The following is a 21,544-nucleotide window of genomic DNA, read 5'->3' on the forward strand; positions in this document are numbered from 1 at the left end:
GCGTGTTTCATCTTTCATATAATTATTATTTATACAGTGGAACGTCGTTTTATACATAGATTGAAAACATATAAATTAAAATGTTATTAACTTCAATCTTCTTAGTTCCTATTCACCTAACGCAAGTTTTTCTGAAATCAAACATATGTTATATGTTTGATTTCAGAAAAACTCAGACTTGGATGATTATGACAAAATAATAGACTTCCAGAAGATAAAACAAACTTAAATAGAGCTGCATCTAAACTGAAAAGAATCCCTCCTATACGAAAAGACGACGGAAACTGGGCAAGAACATCACGTGAGAAATGTTCGCAGATTTTAGAACAATCTTTAAATAAGTTGAAGCTTATTTATCTTCTCCGTTTCAAATGTCAATGCCAATAAAACCAATAAGCCCAAAGGAAATTAAAACATATATTAATAGTCAAATAAAGCCAAAAAAGACGCCTGGCTATGACTTAATAAAGGGGAAACTATTGAAAGAAATCTCATTGAAAGGAATTGTTTTGATCGCTCAAATATCTAATACTATACTACGTACAAGTTACTTTCCAGCGCAGTGGAAAGTCGCACAAATTATAATAATAGCTAAACCAGGAAAACCTGCCGAAGAAATCAAGTCGTACAGACCCATAAGTCTTCTACAGATATTATCAAAAGTTTTCGAAAAACTTCTTGCTAACCGATTGGAACCTATTATAGCGTCAAACAAGCTGATACCAGACCATCAGTTTGGCTTTAGTTGCAAACACGGTACAATAGAGCAAGTAAACAGAATAGTAAATACCATCTACCAAGACCTGGAAAGTAAAAGATACTGCTCGGCTGCCTTTTTAGACATATCGCAAGCTTTTGACAAAGTTTGGCATCTCGGACTACTTGTTGTAGTCCGAGATGCCGAGAAGAACTTTCCATATAATTATTTTAAAATAATAAAATCATACCTCGATAATAAAATGTTTCAGGTAAAAATAGAAGACGAATACACCGATTTATACCCAATAGAATCGGGGGTGCCACAGGGAAGTGTTTTAGGACCACTGCTTTACCTCTATACACGGCAGATATTCCTAAAAATAACAATACTACAATTGCAACATTTACTGATGACACAGTAATCTTGGCATCAGATGAGAACCCAGCAGTAGCATCCGAATATCTACAGGAAAATTTAGATAAGCTACAAGAATGGCTTAAAAAATGGAGAATAACAGTTAAAGAAATGAAATCCGTGCATATTATATTCACGCTAAAGATAGACACCTGCCCAACTGTAAGACATAATGGACAAGATCAGCCCAAAGCAACAAAAGTCAAATATCTAGGCATGCACCAAGACAGAAGACTCACCTGGAAAGATCACATTCAGGCTAAGAGGGAGCAATTAGAAATAAAGTTTAGAAAACTATACTGGCTTCTATCAGTGGAAAATAAATTTCTTATATACAAAGTAACACTGAAACCAATATGGACGTATTGTCGTGGCCGACCAATTTATTGTCATCCATTGTATAACTAATATGTATATTTGTTAGAGCCTCTTAATTATTAAAAATCATATTTAACGTATCAATCAAATATAAAAACGGATACTTGTACGTGATTATTTAGAATAACTTGTGGAATATTCCGAACGACGGTTACACATTAAATCGTATAGTTGCGTCTATTTGTATCACCACTTAACAGGATCATAAAACTTAGATAAAGAAACGGTTGTGGTTTCGACAAGGTCAAACCCTTTTCTCCCACGCAGCCCCTTTTTGAAATGAACACATTTTTGTATTATATAATTTAGTCTTAGCTAAGTGGTCGAACTGAGAGGAAGTCTTAGTTAGCAGACCGAATAAGAAGGAAGACTTACTTGGAAGAGACCAAGGAAGAGCACTTACTTCAAAAATACTAACTTAAGAGGAAAATGTAACTCTTAGTTAATAATACCTGAGATCAACTATTGTATAGTTGACTTTTCAATAAAACTCCGATGTGTATAATAAAAGTAATTAAAAAGAATATTGCATTTAATATTCATAACGCAACGACATAACTACGAGATAATCCACGGTGTCCAAGGATTTCTTAATCCCGGGACACGACAGTATGGTATTCTATTGTGAGGTGTGGCCAGTAAATCGAACAATCAAATTATACAATGTTTCAAGCAAAATGCCTAAGAAATATTTGGGCTCCATGGTTCGTCAGGAATAAACAAATACACGAAGATCTTCATATAAATATGGTCGAGGATACAATAGCAACATAAATGATAGACTGGAGTCACATACTAATGTTCTGGCTATTGGTCTACTCGACAACAGTGAAACCACAAACAGGCTGAAGCGTTCGAAATCACTAGATTTAGTATATAGATTTAAGTAATTATTAATGTTCAAATCATCTTATTGGTAACTATCCAACGGGAAAGATTATCCATCTATTGTCAACCGCGATCTTAAATTTATTCAATGTTCACATTGATGACGACAGAAAAAAAAAAGTTCCTATTACAATTTAATATTCTAATAAAATTGTAAAAGTTGGTGCAAATAAAAGTTTTTATTAAGTAAATATTTAACTTTGCTAATAATGTCAATAATTTGAGTTGGAAGAAATGTTAATATTGTTATGGACAATAAACGTTATTAAACATATAAAATATATATGATAAAACAGTAGTTTATAAATTGTCAACTACTTAAAATATGCAAGAAACTACAATTTTATGTTTTATGCGTAATTTAAGCAAATTATAGTTTTAATTTATGGGAATGGAACTGCTAAATTAGCATCCTATTAGTTCCAATTGGAATATTTAAATTTTCGAAAAATAAAAACTTTTACGGAAATAAATCCATGTAATAAATATATGTGAGTATATATAGTTACAATATAATAAACAAAGCATTAAATTTGGATTAAAATGCATGAAGTATAAGTTTATGAACTACAAAAAAAATCATAACCAAGTTAACAGTATATTCAAATATATTGTTAATGTACGTCTCAAATTATGCAAACATGTAATGTTTTGATTCACGTTTCGCCGAGTACTTAAAACGTTCAAACAAAACAACAGGAAATGAATATTTAATAAACATGCAATTAGTGGTGCCGGCTTCTCTGTTGTTGTTCACGAGTAAGTCAACGATGTTGTTTTTTTTTCTATCTGTATATATAAGCCCGGTTCCTCTTTTGTTTTTGGACAGCATTGGTTTACGACACCCAAGGGGCTAGGAATCGCGTGTCGCGTGAAAGAAGTTGATGCTCGTGTGCGAGCAGGACTCACCGTTCGTATTCCATGATCCGATTGCTTGACTCACTGATAATCAATTGTAGATAGTGTTTTCAAATCGATCAATTCGAATTGGAACGACGCACCGCCCGCACACGCACTCAGCTGAGCAAGTTTGACAACTGAACGGACGCACGGATGCCAACGTAAAGCGCTCAATGCACCGGCGACGAGTAACGTGAATCTGGGGGAATTCATCCTTACGAGTGTGGCCCGATCGATAGTGATCGTATTGGCTGGGTGTTGCACGCACACACACTGTCTGCAATGTTTAGATTCCACACTTGACAAAGGGTTTCTGTTGTTTGTTGTTTGTTATATTTGTTTCCGCGTTTTTCTATGCAACTCTTCCCCCAAAACAGAATAATATTTCCCTAGTGTCTACGAGTACAATGCTAAACTATGTATGTTAAAAAAAGCCTCTACTACTTCTACTACATTTACATCTTTCCTCTCAATGTTTTCACCACAGGTATAATTAATAATTTTGTATATTTCAAGTTTGCCGTCGACGCGATTTAATACTGAGCGAATGTCAAGTGATGGTTACTGTGTTTCAGCTGGAACGCCAGTCAAATTGAAGCAATATTTAATTGATGTTGGTAAGAATTTAACATTGCCATGTCCAGTGCTGAAAAGCAGGGATGTCATGTGGATCCGCGACGGCAGGAGCGAGGATGAGCAGGCGCCGAGATTGAGTATACAGGAGGATGGATCTCTGTTCCTCCAGGAAGTCGACAAGAATGATTCGGGGATTTACACCTGCACCCCTTCGAATTCGCTTAACGAGGAGCAGAGCTCCAAAATGAAAGTAATCGTCAGAAGTAAGTAATTGTTTTTGCTACTGCTTTTGAATTTTATTATCCAATCACAAAGAATGAACATGAAATAAAACGTAATTGGCAATTGCTTCCTGCTTTGCTACATAAGAGATTGAGATTCAAGGCTGGCATTTGCATAACAAACAAATTAAAGCCGGGCAATTTACTTGGCAGCGCCTCCGCCTCCCCTCATCGATGTACAAGTGCACCAGAGCACGATTTTGGCTGTTATACTTTGGGGTGTCAGCGGCACAGGAGGATACCCCATCATCTACTTCACTGCCCAGTTCAGGTTGGCCGACTCAGACTCCGAATGGCTCGACATTACTCCCATCCACATACCACCGAATGCGGTAATTCATTGCAGATCTCTTATTGCTCTTTCAACAGAGTAGGTTTAATTAATTTGCGATTTGAACGCACATGCTATTTAAGCGCCAAATCGATGTCTACAAGCTGGAGGCAAATACGACGTACGCGTTCCGAGTTTGGGCTACCAATCATTTAGGGAACAGCGAAATCACAGTCGTTTATTCCACCACGAAAGTATCAAACGAAACGGCCGGTAAGTGTCATCAAAATACTCATAATTACATACTTATCAAGATACAGTGGAACCTCACTTAACGAGTTTAATCCATTTCAAAACTTCTGGATTTTTACTTGTATAGTGAAATACTCGTATAGTGAAACATATTAAAAATTACACATATGTGTACAAGTTTTAAAAATGATGTAACAGGCGCGCAATCCGGGACTTCTCTTCTCATCGTCACTTGTTATGCGAAACGTCGCTCGTTAAGCGAGTCATTTTTCTTACAATTCATTTTGCTCGTTAAGCGAAATGCTCGTTATGTGAGGTGCTCGTTAAGCGAGGTTCCACTATATATATATAGTCAACAACTTGCGTCATCATACACGTAAAGGACGTACAATTTGGGATATAAATATTAATTTACAGCTTACGTTACTTAAATTAAATCCGGCTAGACACTACGTGACAATTGCTACTAAAGTTATTTAAAAAAATGGCATATGTACTTGTATTAATAAAAAAAAATACTTGGAATGTGTCGCGTAATGAATGTCTTTACGCTATAAAATTAGCAACATATTTTTCGATCGAAACGTTTTTCTTTTAATTTCCACCAGAAATAAATCTTATATAAATAATATATTTAGTATACTGACATGTTTAGTAATATTTATAACGTAATGGTTAATGTTATCGCTTGCTTTTATTATCCTGTTAATTGATCATTAACAAAATCAACGAAATATTTATATTCTTTAAGTTTTATGCAGTGGTAAAACTATAATTGCACCGGACTCCTAAATGCTGGTGCCATCTAATTTTAATTGATCTGAGTTCTCGAAAATTTAATTTGCTTTGGCCTTATGAAACCATACCTATTTCAAAATTTATGGACTTGAATATTATTTTGCGAAGAGAACAAAGATTTGAAGTTATACAATGTATTTCAAGTAAATTGTAAATAAAGTACAAATGTAAAAAAAATATAAGAATAACTCTCCCGCGTAGAAAGCGTAATTATCTTTTTTTTTATCTACAGCCCTATTTCTGGATTCCTTATCGACCCTAAGCGACTCGAACAAGGTTATTCCAACGAAATACGTAGACATTTGTAAAATTCTTTATTCTATCGTTTAGTAGATTCATTCCAGAAACATTTTAACCTTGGTTAATTTGAGTTGATTAGCTTGAAGTGCCGTTGGCGTGAAAATCTCTGCGACAAGTGGTAAATAATCATAAGCCTTTGTGATACTTGTACATACTTGAGGATAGAAACGAGTTGGCAGTGGTTATTATAAAACACAGAAAGATTTATAAAAAAAGCATACTCTAAGTACCAGAATATTTAATCTATCTATTAAAATACATCAAATTCAAAGTTTCAAATTATAAATTAACTAAAAATTGAAAAATCTCAATAATTGCATTATTTTTTTTATCATTGATTAATCAAATTCTTTCTAAATAAGAAAGACCTATGGTCAAAAGCCCTTTGAATCAGTTGACTTTTTTTGAAATTATATATATTTATTTTGTTCTTTTTATTTCTGTATANTTTTTTGTACGACTGATGCAATAAACATTATTATTATTATTTTGTATGTACAATTTTAAAAAGTACATATTCAACCTTTTTACACTTAAATAATTGATTACTTTACGTTAATTAGATGATGGTTTATTTAGAAAAAATAAAAAGGTTAATTTAATTAAATATGCGTGGCCTTAAACTAATTTTAAATAGATAACACAAAATGTCAGAGTTGAATGATTTGTTGAATATGTTTTATTAATACGGTATCTTAACGGTATTTACAAGAAACTGGAATTCTAATTCTCTAATGGTTTTTGGTATTTTCGGTGGTAATGATTCTTTGAAATGTTAAGATGATGATGTATGATGATTTCTTTTTGGTGGCTATATATAAAAATATTTGCGATGAAGGATGGATTTTAATTTGTTTTTATCGCTTTTTTTTCTTTCTTTTTTGAATATTTCAAGATGAAGATAGTTTAAGACTTAGAGGTACGTTTAGCAACAAAAGAATAAATAATAACACTAAAAAGACATTAAATACAAGATCTATAATAATTTTCCTAAATAAAACCAACGTTGACCCTTTCGTTGGCGCTCAATAATTCATGCTTTGGCCACTAGTCGATAACAATTCATGAGATCTCCAATGAAAGGATCAATGATTTGTCTGTGTATCGTTTTAGTGAACTAACATTAGAGACGCAACTTTAGCTTTAGTTCTGTCCTACTTATCTATTCTTTGTTTAAGTGTTCCTTTTTCTCTGATTGGATCAAAATTGAATTCCACATCTACAAAAAAAAATATACAAAACTCGATAATTCATTATTACAAATACGCGTATTCTTGGAAACCACTTCAATTTCATTATTGCAAATTCATTCATACTTGGAAACTACTCCAATTTCATTATTCAAAGTTGTATCATGACTACCATGCAAAAGCTTTTAAAAATATGCATATCATCATGTATGCATCATTGCTTATTCAATAGAATTACAGATAATAAAACTTACGAAATAATCTGATTATTAAATTAAACTTGCATGTGTTACACATCTTTCAAATATTCATGAATTTACTATACTATAAAACATGTTTAATATCTCGCGAGAAATATATATATAACATTTGAAACGATACGAAATAAAAGTTTTTTTATGAAATAAAAATATAAGTGGTCAATATTTCTTCTAAATGATCTTTATTTTTAGCACAATTTGAAGTCCTTAATCTGTTTAACGTAATGTTTTATAGATTTTGTTTTTAATGTGATTATCGAGTTTTTCTTTTTTTAACTCTAAATGTACCATATATATCTAACTTTTCCATCAGCCAATTATTTAGAATTTAGATTCCCCCAGTTTGATTGTTGTTTGTGTGTAGTAGCTACAAAAGTTGCCTTTTGTTATTTCTCTGTCTCTCTCTTCCAAACAACAACTCGATTTAGAATTGGAGAGGCATTTTTTGCAAGGTGTAAAGAATTTCGACACTCGTATATGGGTGGTTGCCGTGGGCGTAGTCATGGGCACATTGGTCGTTCTGGGATTCGGAACTTGTTTCCTTTTGTACCAAGAGTGCCGAGCACCTAGCGGTAAGTTGTAGCTTTATGTAAGTTGTTATCGAACAATTATTGTTGAATGGCCTATGGTGATAGTGGAAACCAATCGGTTGTGTGTTCTTTAACAAAAAGAAAACCAATATTAGACTGGTTCCATTCCACTATTTCCATCGAGGCTTTTAGCGAGTCGTTTGTAGTCCTATTGTTTGCTTTTACATGTTTGTGATGTATCGTTATGTTTTTTTTGTGTGTATTATAGTGCAGGCCTGTGTATTCCTCAGTGAAGCAGTATCAAACGGAACTAGTTTAAAATTAGATCGAAATATAGATTTCTCTGTTGACGCTTCTTCACCGGCGAATCCGCATGTGCCTATTGTAGATAGCGGACAAATAGTTTTTATTAAAAATTATTTACAATAATTTGATTTAAGAACGAAATGTTTAAAGTTGCTGCATATTCTATATACTGTGATATTGATTGTTTGATTAGTGTTATTTTTTTTTGTTTAGCCTCGAAAACCGGAAATGCACTTAGTCTAATTGATTTTTTAATGAGATTTGCGGTGCATAACATACTGTTTTTATTTTCTCACCTGACAATAGTAAATTGACCTTAAAAATGTTAGTACACATGCTTACATTTCTATCGGTCCACGAGATGACGTATTGGTATTTTATGACTTAAATTTCTGGATAGGGTTGCCATGTTTGAAAATTATTAACTAGGACAACGAGACGTTGCAATGATTAGCTAATTATTATTATTTTTTTAAATCACGGACGCCGATCTAAATCTCTCCCGGACGTTCCCGGAAGCATAAAAAATGTACATGTCGGGGAAAACCCTCCTACTCGACTGAGATTAAATTGCAGGTAACAAACTAATATAAAAAATGATTCAATGTCTTATGCTATTCATTTGACAACTTGTTCGAATGAAATTATTTTGTTGAATAACTTGTCAAGTATAGGAGGTAGTCTTGGAAGCTACGCACAAAAATATAGTTTTGCTAATACTTGACAAGTATCTCGTTTTATATCAATAATTATCAAAGTGCATTTTCGGTTTCTGAAATAAGCATGTTTAGTACAAATAAGTAACTGCTTACTTTAATTTGTTTTCTCTTTTGTTGTTGATGTATGCATGTTTTAATAATTAAACTGTTATAAGTAAATCATTCGTTTTTTTTTCTTTAATCTTTATTTATTTTTTATATAAATGCAAGATCTGCGAATGCGTGTAAAAAATCTATGTTTAACATGTCGAATGCCATCACTGCCAGAAACGCAAAAACAATAATTTAACCTATTTCCCATACGAGAAGATTGTTTCAAGTTGGGGTTATGTGTTCAAGAATCCGATGACCAGGAGGTCATCGAGCTTGTGCCGAACATAATACTGAATCCCGGCTTCGATGGTGACCACACCGAGCGCTTCCCATCCGACGAGAACAGCAACAACGAGAGGACGACGAGGCTGAACAACAACACCGTCGTTCATCCGCCGCCCAGTATGAATCTCTAGTTAATGCTGAAACGGGTCTTTGAAAATTTGGAGTTCGTCCGCGTCAAACGCTCCAAATTTTCAAAGTCCTACGATCACTGATTCTGCTGTAGGTAACGAAAAATCACCATATATGATACACACACTCTCATCCTCGAAACCCGCACGCCTCGACAGAAAAGCAATATTCTTAAAGTAAAGTAAAAAAAAAAGAACCGATCTGAACTCTCAGTGCGAATGGCTTCCAAGACGGGGACTCTCGATACTAGGAGAAAAGAAAATGTGCCTCGTCTTTACTCGTAACGTGTTTTTATTTTGTTGTTTGTTTATTAAACGCATTTTACTAGATTTAATGAAATATATAAAAAAAAAGACACTCGTAGAGTTGTGATACTAAAACTAAACAAATCAAGGTTTCGTTTTTTGGCAATCAAGCGACGAAAAATTTCGGAGAATATATAAATATAAATAAACCTTGTGTTCACTAAATAGTTACTGATAACTTAATAATGTTTAAAGAAACAGAGGTTGTATCATTTGAATTGTGCCTGAAATGAAAGAAGAATATAAATTTTAAATAAATTTAGAAAGCGGACTTAGGCATTGTTGTAGCTCAAATGGAAGAAAAATGAAAATTTTGAATAATTAAGTACATAATTATGAACGGATGAATACAAAAAAAAACTATATATTATATATATTTAAAGAACGCGCTTTTTACGTGCAAATAATTTTTATATAAATAAATATTCGAAAATGATGAAAAAGAACCCGAGGAGAGATTATAATAAGATAGCATTGGTTGAGTTGATTTTTTTTCTTTGTACGAGATGTGCTGCGGAAATTTTTACAGTGCCTAAAGTAATAGTTGACTATTGTTAAGGAAACTTGAGCGAGGTTAAGGGCTAGTCAAATACGGACGTGTCCCACCAATTATTATATTATAAGCTTAATACCAAATAACGTGGTTATCATTTCAAAAGCACCAACAACAAAAAAATGCTACAGTCATTACACTGAACACACACATATAGACTGATCAATTGATTCAATAAATTAAGTTCTTATGCGAATTCTCGTCCGACAGATCTTTTGGTAATATTCAATTTTAATCGAGGCCTCTATAACTATACGATGAAATGAAAAAGACATTTTTTTTTAAATTCAAAAGACTGTTTTTGTCGTTATTGTTGTTGAATAATACCAATGAAGGCTGAATTAAAAATGGACACTACTTGAAACTTATTGTTATGTTGTTTTTTTTTGTACGGACAATGTGATTTCTAATGCAAGAAAAAAAAAACTATGTTTTATACCGATATAACTAACATTTAAACGAGGCAGATGGAGTAAGAAAATCTAATGTTAATACGATATCGTGTTTGTAATTTGTCATATCTGAAAAAATGAAAATGAGAAGAAAACAAATTGTAATTTTTTTATATGAAACAAATTCATTTTATATTGTGAACGCGGTGATATATTTATATATGTGTATGGAAAATATCTAGATTATTATATTAGAAATTAAGGCTTTTTGTAACCGTTTTTACATACAATTGTTTCGTGTATCCGTGGAAAATATATATATATATATTATGGGAGGAAAGCTTTGCTTTGCGCCTGAGACATAAAATGATAATTAAAAGCTTCGTTTAGTGGATCGTGTTAACTAATTAATTAAAAAAAGCGTATTAATTAATTAGGTTCCCACACACAAAAAATAAATGACACATACATTAGAAAAAAAAGGATTTGCTTCTTACTGTTTATCTGTTACGATTTATATTAATTTTTACTTATCACCGAAACAATGATCTCAACAGACGGAACTAAATTAGTGATATGCTATTTTTCTAGAGCTGTAATGTACAAACAATACGAATCAATAAAAGTAAACACCATATTTCTAATGTTAACTGAACTAGTCGCCTGTTTTAGCATTTCGTTTTCTTTATGTATATATTATTTATATATTATTGTTGAACCAGACTACGATTTGTAACATTTTATTTTACCAATGAAATTATTGTATATGATCATTTTTCACAAAACAAAATAAATACAGAGCTATTAGCAAAATTTGCATTTGGTTTTAAATTTTATTTCTTACTTTTTATCCTAACATTTTTTTGTTGTAGTGACAAGTCATATCTATTGCCTAATATTTAATAATAATAAAAATATTTATTTGTCACCAATTGTAACCAAAGGGCTATCGACCTAATATTTAATTATTTCCAATATCTAAATAATCTAAAAAAAACAAAAATAAGTTTTAAGGAAAATGTTATGTATTTATTTAAATATTCAGTAATAAATTAGAATTAAAGAAATGTACACATACAGTAAAACCTGTTTTTGTGCGAGATACATGAGAAAGTGCATCCAAACGCAGTAAATAATTAAATTACACATGAAAACGTTTTAAAAACATTTAATTTCTCATTGTACATATGCAGAAATTTTCAAAATGCACATACATAATTCACTGCTACACGTGTTAATCCAAAACGCGCTGATGCATATCTACTTCGTTGTATGATGATCATGATTAAGTTATTAAGCATTTTGATTGACATCAATAGATATTTCATTTATAATTATACAAAGCACACGTCACGTCATATCGATAAATGCCAATTCCTACTTCTGACAGATGTATATTTATTATTATATAAAAATAATTGTTATTGAAATAATTTTCTTCCTTCAATTTACCTTTTCGCTAATTGATTTGGATGTTGGCCCTGAAAGCGTTATAAATCTATTTAACAATAATAACTAAAAGATTATACTTAATAAAATTATCCTTTAGTCCTAAATGGGCCAATAAATATTGTTAAATAAATAAAATAATAAAATTACGGAATGAAATAATGTTATAATTTCAGACTTTTTCAGAAACTGAAATTGTGAATAGAAAATCTTATAATGTCAAAAAGTTATAATCGAGAACCTTATAGGACAAATCATCCGGCCACTACGGCAGAAAGTAGTTTGATAATAAATAACTATGGACTGAAGTCTATCCATCATGGGAAGAAGCAATGAAGGTGCAAAGCTACAAATAAGCACAGGAAACGATACAGCATAGGAGAGCAATAAGGATTTGCAACACGTATTGATAAACTCCAGAGCCGTTGTACTGCGTTGTAATAGCTTGCATAGCAATAGAACTCCTAGCTAGAGAGAATTGTGAGATAGAGAACTAGACTACTTGAAAAAGGAGACAGCTCGGATCAATGATATTTGACGCTTAATACCAGAAATGAAAAGCCCTGGTAACCAAAAAGCAGTGAAACAACTTTTCATCAAATCCTGGTGCTTTCTGGACATGGATGCTTCGGTAAATATATTTGGATTTTAGTGCCTGAATTACATGGAACAATTAAAAGGGTAACACATAATGAATAACGATAACAGAGTGTAAGATATTAAGAATAAATACCGAGTACTTTATTTATAGATTTTTATTTTTCTTTATTTCACATTTATCATAAATAGACATATATCTAAATCTAATATCTACATTCTTCTATATTTCATTTTTCAAAGCATATTCGATGTCTTTGGCATGTTTTTTTTGCTAAATCTATAAGTTAACGTTATATTACAATGTAAAATCCATTGTATTATAACGTTGTAGATATGATGTGTGACGTTCAGATACATCTTCTTCAAGTTGACATTCTTCATAATACTACGCTATTTCTTTAGACCTAAGAGTACAAGTACATACATATATTTTTTAGACATCACTATACATTAAGACACTGTTTGTACTAAAAGCACTCTATGTTCCCATATATCTTTTTTGTATCTAAAGCAACACATACATAAAATGCTGACAGTTAATATGAAATTATAAATAAATACAGTATACATATCAGACCTGATTTTCAATCAGAACAATGGCAATAAAGAAATTCATAAAATTATAAATACTGGTTGGTAATACATTTACCTTTTTTAAACGATCTCAACTTCCTCGACTGGGTAGTGCATTTTGCAGATTTTGTTAACGATTTCGTTGTTGTCATTGCAAATGTCGTTCAACAGCAAGGCGTACTCCTTGGAGTTCTTTCCGTACTTCACCTTGGTGATCTCGGCGCATTTATTGCGGTACATAATAGCAGCCAAGTATTGACCTGGAAACAGCGTTATTAGCAATTATTGGACTGCAGATGTGGAGATGCTCACCTTGTTTTTTCAGCAGTTTTGCAACGGCCTTGCAGGTATCGAAGATGAACTCGTGGGTCCAAGCCAACCTCGGCCAAAATGCGACGTAGTGATCGATGTTGTCGAGGGTGGTCAAAGGATACATGCATGGTATAGTCTCCAGAAGTGCGGTAGTAATGGATGGTCGATTGCATTCATTACATGTCCCTTGATCTTCGGCCAGTATGTTACCGCAAATGCATACCACGTGATTGTAAACCATTTTCTAGAAAAGCTCATTTGTTACCGTTCCCTCCCCCATACTCTTATGAAACACGTACAAATTCCTTGCTGGGATCCAAGCAGATCTCGCAAAGGCACTCGAAAAGATTGCGGTCCAAGATCGCATGTTTCCTTTCAACTCTATCTGTAAACCTATGATCCATACCGTAGCAATTGAATACCTGATTACCTTTAGGAATATCTTCCACAGCTTTAACAATGGCCACATCGTTTATGTAACTGAAAAATAAATAATGAAAATTAGAATAAAATGATAATAATACCAAAACTTCAGAACCACATCATGAAATTTTATCCAAAAAATATCAATTATGATATTTATAATATTAAAAATACAATCGCTTTGCTAGTTTCAAAAATGTGCAAAAAATAAATATTAAGGTCACCCAATAACGTAGTAGAGGATGATGTTAACAACATCCTATTTTAAAGTTTACGTCTTACATACTATGTTCACTTACAAGATATTTGTGTTTGGCTGGCAAGAATGATTCATCATGCTAATGGAAGGATAGACCCCAGCCCCATAATAGCTTTGAAACATCATCAAGTCTACAATATCCATGCTCTTCTTGACGCTCGATGGTAGAAGTGTTTTATCGTTCAAATTATACTTTAATTCATAGTTGATGATACTGCTGGAATTAAGGTAAATTTGCATGAGATGTCGTGTCAATAAGCCACCTATAAAATCAATAGCATCCGGTCTATCCAATTTCATTTCCAAATCTTGAAAAAACGATGTTTTTTCCTTCAAGTGCAAGACGATCACAGCTGCACCCTGAAAGCAAATAGGAACAACGAACACTGCAGCCGATTGCTGATCTTTGTTATTTGCTTACAACTAAAAATTCTTTGGCTGGGCAATTGGAGGTGTTTGGTATTAAAGAATTAAAATACATGTAATTATCTTCGGCATCGCCAAACTTTTTGGTGCATTCCTCGTGATCATGATCGTAGAACTTGAAATTACTTTTGATGCCTTTCACGGCACTTTTCAATCCCAACAGAGTGCCGCCAGTGGCGTTGAACATGTGCATACCATTGCATTCGTACTTGTGGCAAGACTCCCAAGACTTATCTCTGCACTCCTCCGTGCAATAAAAACAGTACACGCATGATTTACACCTAAAAATGCAAATTGAAGTGAGTAGGGCATTTTTGCGTATGCAACGATGTACGATTATTTACGGTATCATATAGCTTCCAATTTGCAAACATTCATAACAAATAAATATAATTAAATCCTGTATTTCCCTTGGTGCAGAAACTGCCACAAAAGGTTTCTCTACAAAGAGTACATCACCTGCTTTTACATCTACAGTGGTAACAACATCTCTTTGCCAAATACCCTTGTATCTAAAATGCACAGAACCACATTAAACTGTATTCGGAATACTACTTATTCTTACTCCAATTTGACTTTGTCTGAAGCATTCAAGAACTTCTCATTATGGACTTCCGGTAAGGTAATTTTAAATTTATGATACTCTTTGGGTTTGTTAGTCTTCTGATAGCTGGTAATAATCTCAAGATCTGACAAAGTATTAGACATTTATAAACAAATTTATAATATTTACCTTTTCCTGACAATTCCATTTTTTCCTTTTCAAACTTTTCCATCATGTTCATCTGAAAATAACATTTCAGTCTCCTAATTTTATGCTCCAACTTGCATTCATTAAATGCCTCAAGCAGTTTAATATCGGCCAAACATTCCTAATAATAAAAACATAAGTACAATATATTTTTTAATGAAATTTGACTAACTTCATATAACTCAAGCATTAAAAATGCAGCCGATCTGCTGCACAATGCTTTAATATAAAGCTTACTGCCAAACTGTGCATATATAAGTGCCATGTTAAATTTCTTGAGACTTTTCTCGAAACTTCTGTTAAAGTACAGCTCCTTGCCTTTATGAATCTGATCATTAACTTTAGCAGGATTTTTCTTGGACATGTTATTGTTAGCTTGGTTCATCCAGTTCTTCAGCACTGAACTAATGTAAATTATCAATAATTACAATTAATATTAAATATTATATTGCAAAATATCTTACATGTTTCTAGCAGTAAAAAACTGCTTAAAAAGAATAAATTCGTCATCCCCTTGCATATCAGGGAATTGATCGAATATAGCGGACAAAACCAGAGAATTATTCATTTTAAACAGTCTTGTTAGAACGTACAGATGTTTGTCGACTAGACTAGATGGACCACACAACACCGGTCCGGTTAGCTGCTTGTTACTGACCAAGGTTAACACAATGCACATGAGAACGCAACCAATTTTACAGCGATTTTAATTTTGCTATTTTCTGAATGTGTTTTTAGAAATAGATTTATTAATAAACAAAGTTAAATAATAATTAATTTAAATGTAGACATATATATATATACATTAATGAAGTACATATATTTCAACATATCATAATTTATTGCATGATACAAGTAAACAGGGTAGGCCCAAGCGCATGTTGAGCGTCACCATTGCAGTAAATGAGAGGAGTGGATCATTTACTTTCTAGCATATGTGATGCGCACGCATCTTTTTTTATATACAACTTTGGTCACCGGTGACATCATGCGCGAAAGATGATGAAAATTGAACAACTATCGGGTGTACCTAGAATAATTGTATCATGAATATATTGATTTAGTCTGTTGCTGTTTCTTACTACACACATAAAATTATTGGATATTAATAGAAACTATTTAAAGTTTCCGAGTTCTTATTATGGCTTTCGAGGATCCTACACAAAAGTCAAATAAGAAAGTTTAGATGAACCAATTCATAAACATACCATTTATTTACAAGATAATCTTGTATAGGGTATAGGATAATTTTCACAATTAAATCGTTTTAAACTGTATTAAATTGGAAATGTCTGCAAGTATAGAAACTGAACATCTTCAACTACTCGTAATCATAATGTTTTTGAAATGGCATTGCAAAAAGAAGAGGAATAATACATTTCAGATTTTTATTATAATTATTATGCAAGTGTTTGTGTCTATCAAAAATTCTGATCACCACTATCAACGTATAAATACTTGTATCAGTATATATTTTGATTGTTCTTATTAATTAAGCAGAAACTACGAACTATGGCGGATTTTTCATTAAGGCAATGAGACACGTGCATCAGTCTTTGGCCCCAAGTATCCTTAATCCGCAACTGACAGTGAACATTTTTGTTAATACACTTTTTAGTAAATAAATAAAATAAATGAAAAAAAACATTTGTCAAACAGTTTGGAACATAAGTTTTTTTGCGTTTTAAATATATTTATTTAAGTTTGTAAGTTTCACTTATTGATTAACAACAGTTGTAGTCCGTAATCTATTTTGAATCTTTGCATATATCATTATGTGATTGTATGATAATTAAATAATAAATATAATCAGGGGAAGACTGTTCTTTGGGGGACTTAAGCGAACATTGTTTGGTGTTCATTTCTGAAGTAATCGTTTTGTTCCTTTTTGTGTATATTTATTAATCTTTGATAGTTTCTGGCTTATTAGTTAAATCAAGAATAAATATATTGTCCTTAAATTGTTTATGTAATTTGTTATATTCAAAATTATTGTGTTTATTTCATTCTTCCAAATTTATATTTTCTTAATATTATTAGTAAGATTTTGTGAAAATCATAACTGTTATAATCTATTAATTAATTTCTACCAAATTAACCTAATTTTTATTATAATTCCACTCTCTTCAATGGTATGAAATGAGTTTTTATAAAACAGCAAATATGACTTTTATGTGATACAAAGTATTACAGCAGCCAATCAACGGTTGTCTTTTATTTAAATTATTATAATAATTATTGTAAATTTTCAATAGTCTTCTAATATAATTCAACAAAATCAAATAAATTAATAATAATTTATTGTTATTAATAATAAAAGTGTAACACAAGGTGACTACGCTCCGAAATAATTTTAAAATGTTATTGTAATTTTTTTGATATCGTCGTGTTTATGATACAGTCGGGATTATGGTTGTCGGTATTTTAATATAGTCGGGATTATGGTTGTCGGGATTTCGATACAGTCGGGATTTCGAACGTCGGGATTTTGATACAGTCGGTATTTCAAACGTCGGTAATTTGATTGACGGTATTTCGGTTGTCGGGCTTGCGATTGCCACCGGAGTTTATAATGTATAGGCAACTAACTGTACATATAATTTTTTCTCTATAATTTTCGTTTTCATTTGCATTTATCATTGTCAATGCAAAGTGAATTCAATTTAAAGTTATTTATTTCATGTACAATGTAATTGAGATCTAATTGTAAGTACTATTTTGGTTCGTACAGAGTCAGCTGTCAATGCACATCTTCCTGCACCTGTCAGTTCGCTTTCGACCATCGTGACGGTTGGTTTGTTGTTGATCGTGCCAGTCAAAATCGGTCAAATTCAAGTGTGTTATAAACAATCGAATGGTGTCAGTGAGCGCGTAACACAGGGACATTGCGATAAATTGGCAGGTAATCTGCAGGTAAGATTAAATTTCATCATCCATTCAGAGGTCCACTACTATTTGCTCCTACTCCTCTGCCTCCTGAGACTGCCACCTTTTTATTTGCATTGTTTTGGCGTCCCGCTCGATCTCAATGCCGGACTCGATCTCGTTTTATTTATAAATTAAGCATCTGGCTCGTTTTCAATGTCTTTCTAGCTGTTATGTTTGCCTCTCGTTCTCACTCTTTGTCGCCCTTCCTTCTCATCCATGCTCGCACGTCTTGGGCGAAACCGATCGATTTTGCCTAAAAATGAACTAAGTGGAAATGTTTATACGTCGTGAATATTCTATTTAATTTAAAGCACGTAACTAAAGAGGTAGCAACCACCCTTTACTATCTTGTTTCTGGTTTCAATTGTTTATCTTGTGTTAATACAAATAACAATAAATAGAAAGAGTTGAATGACACCATTGCATTATTTATACTATTTCATAAATACCTTACGTAAGTGCATTTATTTAACTGTGTTTCCTTTGAATATTGATGGACAAACATTACTTTTTATATTTATGTTATGTAACTTATAATAATTGAAATTACTTAATTTGTTAATATGGGTATCTTCATAATTTTAACAGTTAAACATTCCTAATTTAATCATAACAATTTAATGATTTTTTGACCATAGCTCTTTCCCTCCTTTATAATTTTATTTTAGAAGTTCTAATAATAATGAGATTTATTTTAAAATTTTTCACTATAAATTAGTATGAAATTAAAACACTATTATTTACAAATGAAAACCAAAACTATACGGTTTAGTTTGTGTACTTTCATAATTGAAGTATTTGTAGTTATTAAACAATATCGTGTTAAAGTAACAACAAAAATATAACGCCCAACGTGTCAATATTTATGTGTAGCATCGAGAATGTAAAATAACATATTATCTATATTTGCTAATTTTAAAATCAGAGTATGTATGCATTTATTATTTATAATAATTTATATTTTTTTAATAAAAAATACTTTCTACATTTATAGATATTCTTGCATCTCAACTTTTTCTTTGAAATTATTATAATTTCTTAATTATTATATTATCTTGTAACCACAATCAGGACACAATTATATAATATTACAAGTGTTAATAATTAGTTGATAATAATAATAGTTGATATTGCTGATATAATATGGCTCTCAACTGTTTTGTATTATTCCTTAAAATGGTTTATTTCCACATTACTAAAAAAAATAGTTTCATGTAATATTAATAACATCAAGTTATTGATGTAATAAACTATTACTTTTTACATTAAACAGTTGCAAACAATATGTGTGTTTGGAGTAAAAAATCAAAAGGTGTTTCGGTTTTCTTTCTAAAAATGAGTTGTAGTTGATTTCTTGATATCTAAAATGCACAGATGGCATCTTCTTGAACCATTATATAACTAGACGCAGTAGGTAGTTTCCTATTATGCAATGGACAGCTGCTCGTTTTAAGAAACCTTTTGTTCGAGAGAAAAAAAATAGAATGGTAAATCTGAGATGCAGTAGCTTTAAACGCAACATAAAGAAGCAAAAGCACAACGTTCTACCTACGTTTGGTATCTTTAGGGATGGTCTAGCTTGGTGTTCAATTATTGTGCAAAATGGTAATTTCACTTATATTATTTTTTTTACTAACACTTAACTTTCATTTCTAAAATTAGGATTAAACTACTAATTTATTTTATTAAATCAATAATGGCTCTATTTTTGTAAATACTTTTCTTTAATCCCATCAGACCTGTCATCAGGGTTTAACACACCCTGAGTAATTTGTATATATTTAAATTTAAAAGTCTTTGACCTATATACGTTTCAATGTATAGTATTCGTATATATTATGTTATAGAAATGTAATTTATACATGTTATTCATTTTTTTTTATTCGAAGAGAGTACGCTTTTTAAAATTGATTCTTCTACCATACAATTGGAAAATTTAACATAATTATTCATACAATGGAATATACTGAATATTACATAACTGAAAAATGAATAACAAAGGTCTATATGAAAACTTCTCATTCTTAACAGTCACTTAATTTTAATGTACTTTGTTTTACTGAGCAAATTTTAATATTATTGTTTATTTATTTAGTTACAAAACTAAATATTACTGTTTTATAGCTTTAGAAATACTTTTGATCCATATGATGTTGTCATAGAATTATTTTAGTTATTTAACTTTTTCTTATAGATATTGTCTTGGCAACTAAGTGATTGCGGATTTTAACACATTCGGTATTAGCACATTCTTTTGTTTTGTCAACGTGTTCAAAGCACCTAACATATTGTTTTCTTGTTGTTTGGACTTCCACCTTTAATTTAGTAAAAAAAAATTGTATGGATTAGTTATTTTGTTCTGTTTTTATTCCAATTTAAAAATGGAAGAACAAGACGCGCATTTCAGACATACAGTGGAACCTCGCATAACCAGCATTTCTCTTAACGAGCAAAATGAATTGAATTATTTCCGAAAAGGCATGGCAAGCACACAAAAGGTTATGTGCCGTATATTACTTAAAATATATTGTTTTATTTTTCAGTCAATTACTTTTACATTAAACAACTCACAGTGTATGCATAAAATAATGTTTATTACTTCTATTGTATCGTGAAAATATATTGTTCGATGCTTTTAATATTATAAGAGAAATTCACCATATAACAAAAGTAAAAGGTATATATTTATAGTAGAAGGTAACCGTCAAGTTTCTTTTCCATCTGCTTTTCTCCATTTTCTTTAACCGCGATATTTCCTTACAAAGTCACTTTCAACTGAGTTAGTTTGTATAATATCGAACCAGAAATGGTTATTTATAATTGAAATATGTACGAGGAAATTTGGGATACCTTTGTTTTACTTTCATTCCCGCTGTTTAGATTTTTCTTGATTGATGGACGTGAATGAAACAAACTAAAATAGAATCTATTTTATTATTAGTTAAAAAATCTCAATTTGACCTACTTAGTTCAAATAGTTTTTCTACAGCGTAGTTTAAACGATTAGTATAACTCGTAATTTTTCACTTGTTTTGCATTACTATGTTATTTTAACTAATGACGGTAGTGTGTGCTTTTAAGACTTGCAAATTTTCATGCTATTAAACTCAATTTGGCAGATGTTATCTTTCTTACGTCAATATAATCAGCGACTCACTTAACTAAATTGACAAAGCAAATTTAACACTTACTCAGAAAAGTTTTATTTGTATTACAAATATATTTTATTTCATTTTTGTCCGTTTATGCCAGATGTTCCCAAACTTTTTTGAGTCGTAGACCCCTTGCCATGTTTTTCGGTTT

At 31.6% G+C, this 21,544-nt stretch overlaps 4 protein-coding genes across 7 annotated transcripts in view; 2 read left to right on the top strand and 2 right to left on the bottom strand.

Annotated features, from left to right (window-relative positions):
- LOC108568350 (protein retinal degeneration B) overlaps positions 1-3,424 on the bottom strand; it is a 29,045-nt gene extending 25,621 nt beyond the window's left edge. Inside the window, exon 1 of the mRNA XM_017929376.1 lies at positions 3,290-3,424. The gene's annotated coding sequence lies outside the window, so the exon portion shown is untranslated. The remainder of the gene's footprint in view (positions 1-3,289) is intronic.
- A 96-nt stretch (positions 3,425-3,520) lies between these two features.
- LOC108568352 (protein sax-3-like) lies at positions 3,521-9,911 on the top strand. Of its 4 annotated transcripts, none has more exons than XM_017929381.1 (7): positions 3,521-3,767; positions 3,856-4,119; positions 4,291-4,469; positions 4,552-4,681; positions 6,654-6,677; positions 7,637-7,780; positions 9,073-9,911. In XM_017929381.1, exons 1-7 carry the CDS (start codon positions 3,698-3,700, stop codon positions 9,270-9,272), a joined length of 1,011 nt encoding a protein of 336 aa, XP_017784870.1. In that variant the 5' UTR covers positions 3,521-3,697; the 3' UTR covers positions 9,273-9,911. The 4 variants fall into 4 exon arrangements, with proteins under 4 accessions (XP_017784870.1, XP_017784872.1, XP_017784871.1 ...); XM_017929383.1 differs by having other exon boundaries at positions 9,103-9,911; XM_017929382.1 differs by lacking the exon at positions 6,654-6,677.
- A 2,838-nt stretch (positions 9,912-12,749) lies between these two features.
- On the bottom strand, positions 12,750-15,957 carry LOC108568330 (SET and MYND domain-containing protein 4-like). Its single transcript, XM_017929337.1, has 10 exons — positions 15,778-15,957; positions 15,486-15,717; positions 15,296-15,434; positions 15,128-15,251; positions 14,907-15,074; positions 14,558-14,843; positions 14,177-14,496; positions 13,754-13,934; positions 13,455-13,698; positions 12,750-13,402 (listed from the first exon to the last, which is right to left on the bottom strand). Exons 1-10 carry the CDS (start codon positions 15,879-15,881, stop codon positions 13,224-13,226), a joined length of 1,977 nt encoding a protein of 658 aa, XP_017784826.1. The 5' UTR covers positions 15,882-15,957; the 3' UTR covers positions 12,750-13,223.
- A 2,072-nt stretch (positions 15,958-18,029) lies between these two features.
- LOC108568370 (ras-specific guanine nucleotide-releasing factor RalGPS1-like) overlaps positions 18,030-21,544 on the top strand; it is a 26,952-nt gene continuing 23,437 nt past the window's right edge. Inside the window, exon 1 of the mRNA XM_017929428.1 lies at positions 18,030-18,226. The gene's annotated coding sequence lies outside the window, so the exon portion shown is untranslated. The remainder of the gene's footprint in view (positions 18,227-21,544) is intronic.

This window comes from Nicrophorus vespilloides, unplaced genomic scaffold (assembly GCF_001412225.1).
Source record: "Nicrophorus vespilloides isolate i.1.1-1 unplaced genomic scaffold, Nicve_v1.0, whole genome shotgun sequence".
NCBI classification, from domain to species: domain Eukaryota; kingdom Metazoa; phylum Arthropoda; class Insecta; order Coleoptera; family Silphidae; genus Nicrophorus; species Nicrophorus vespilloides.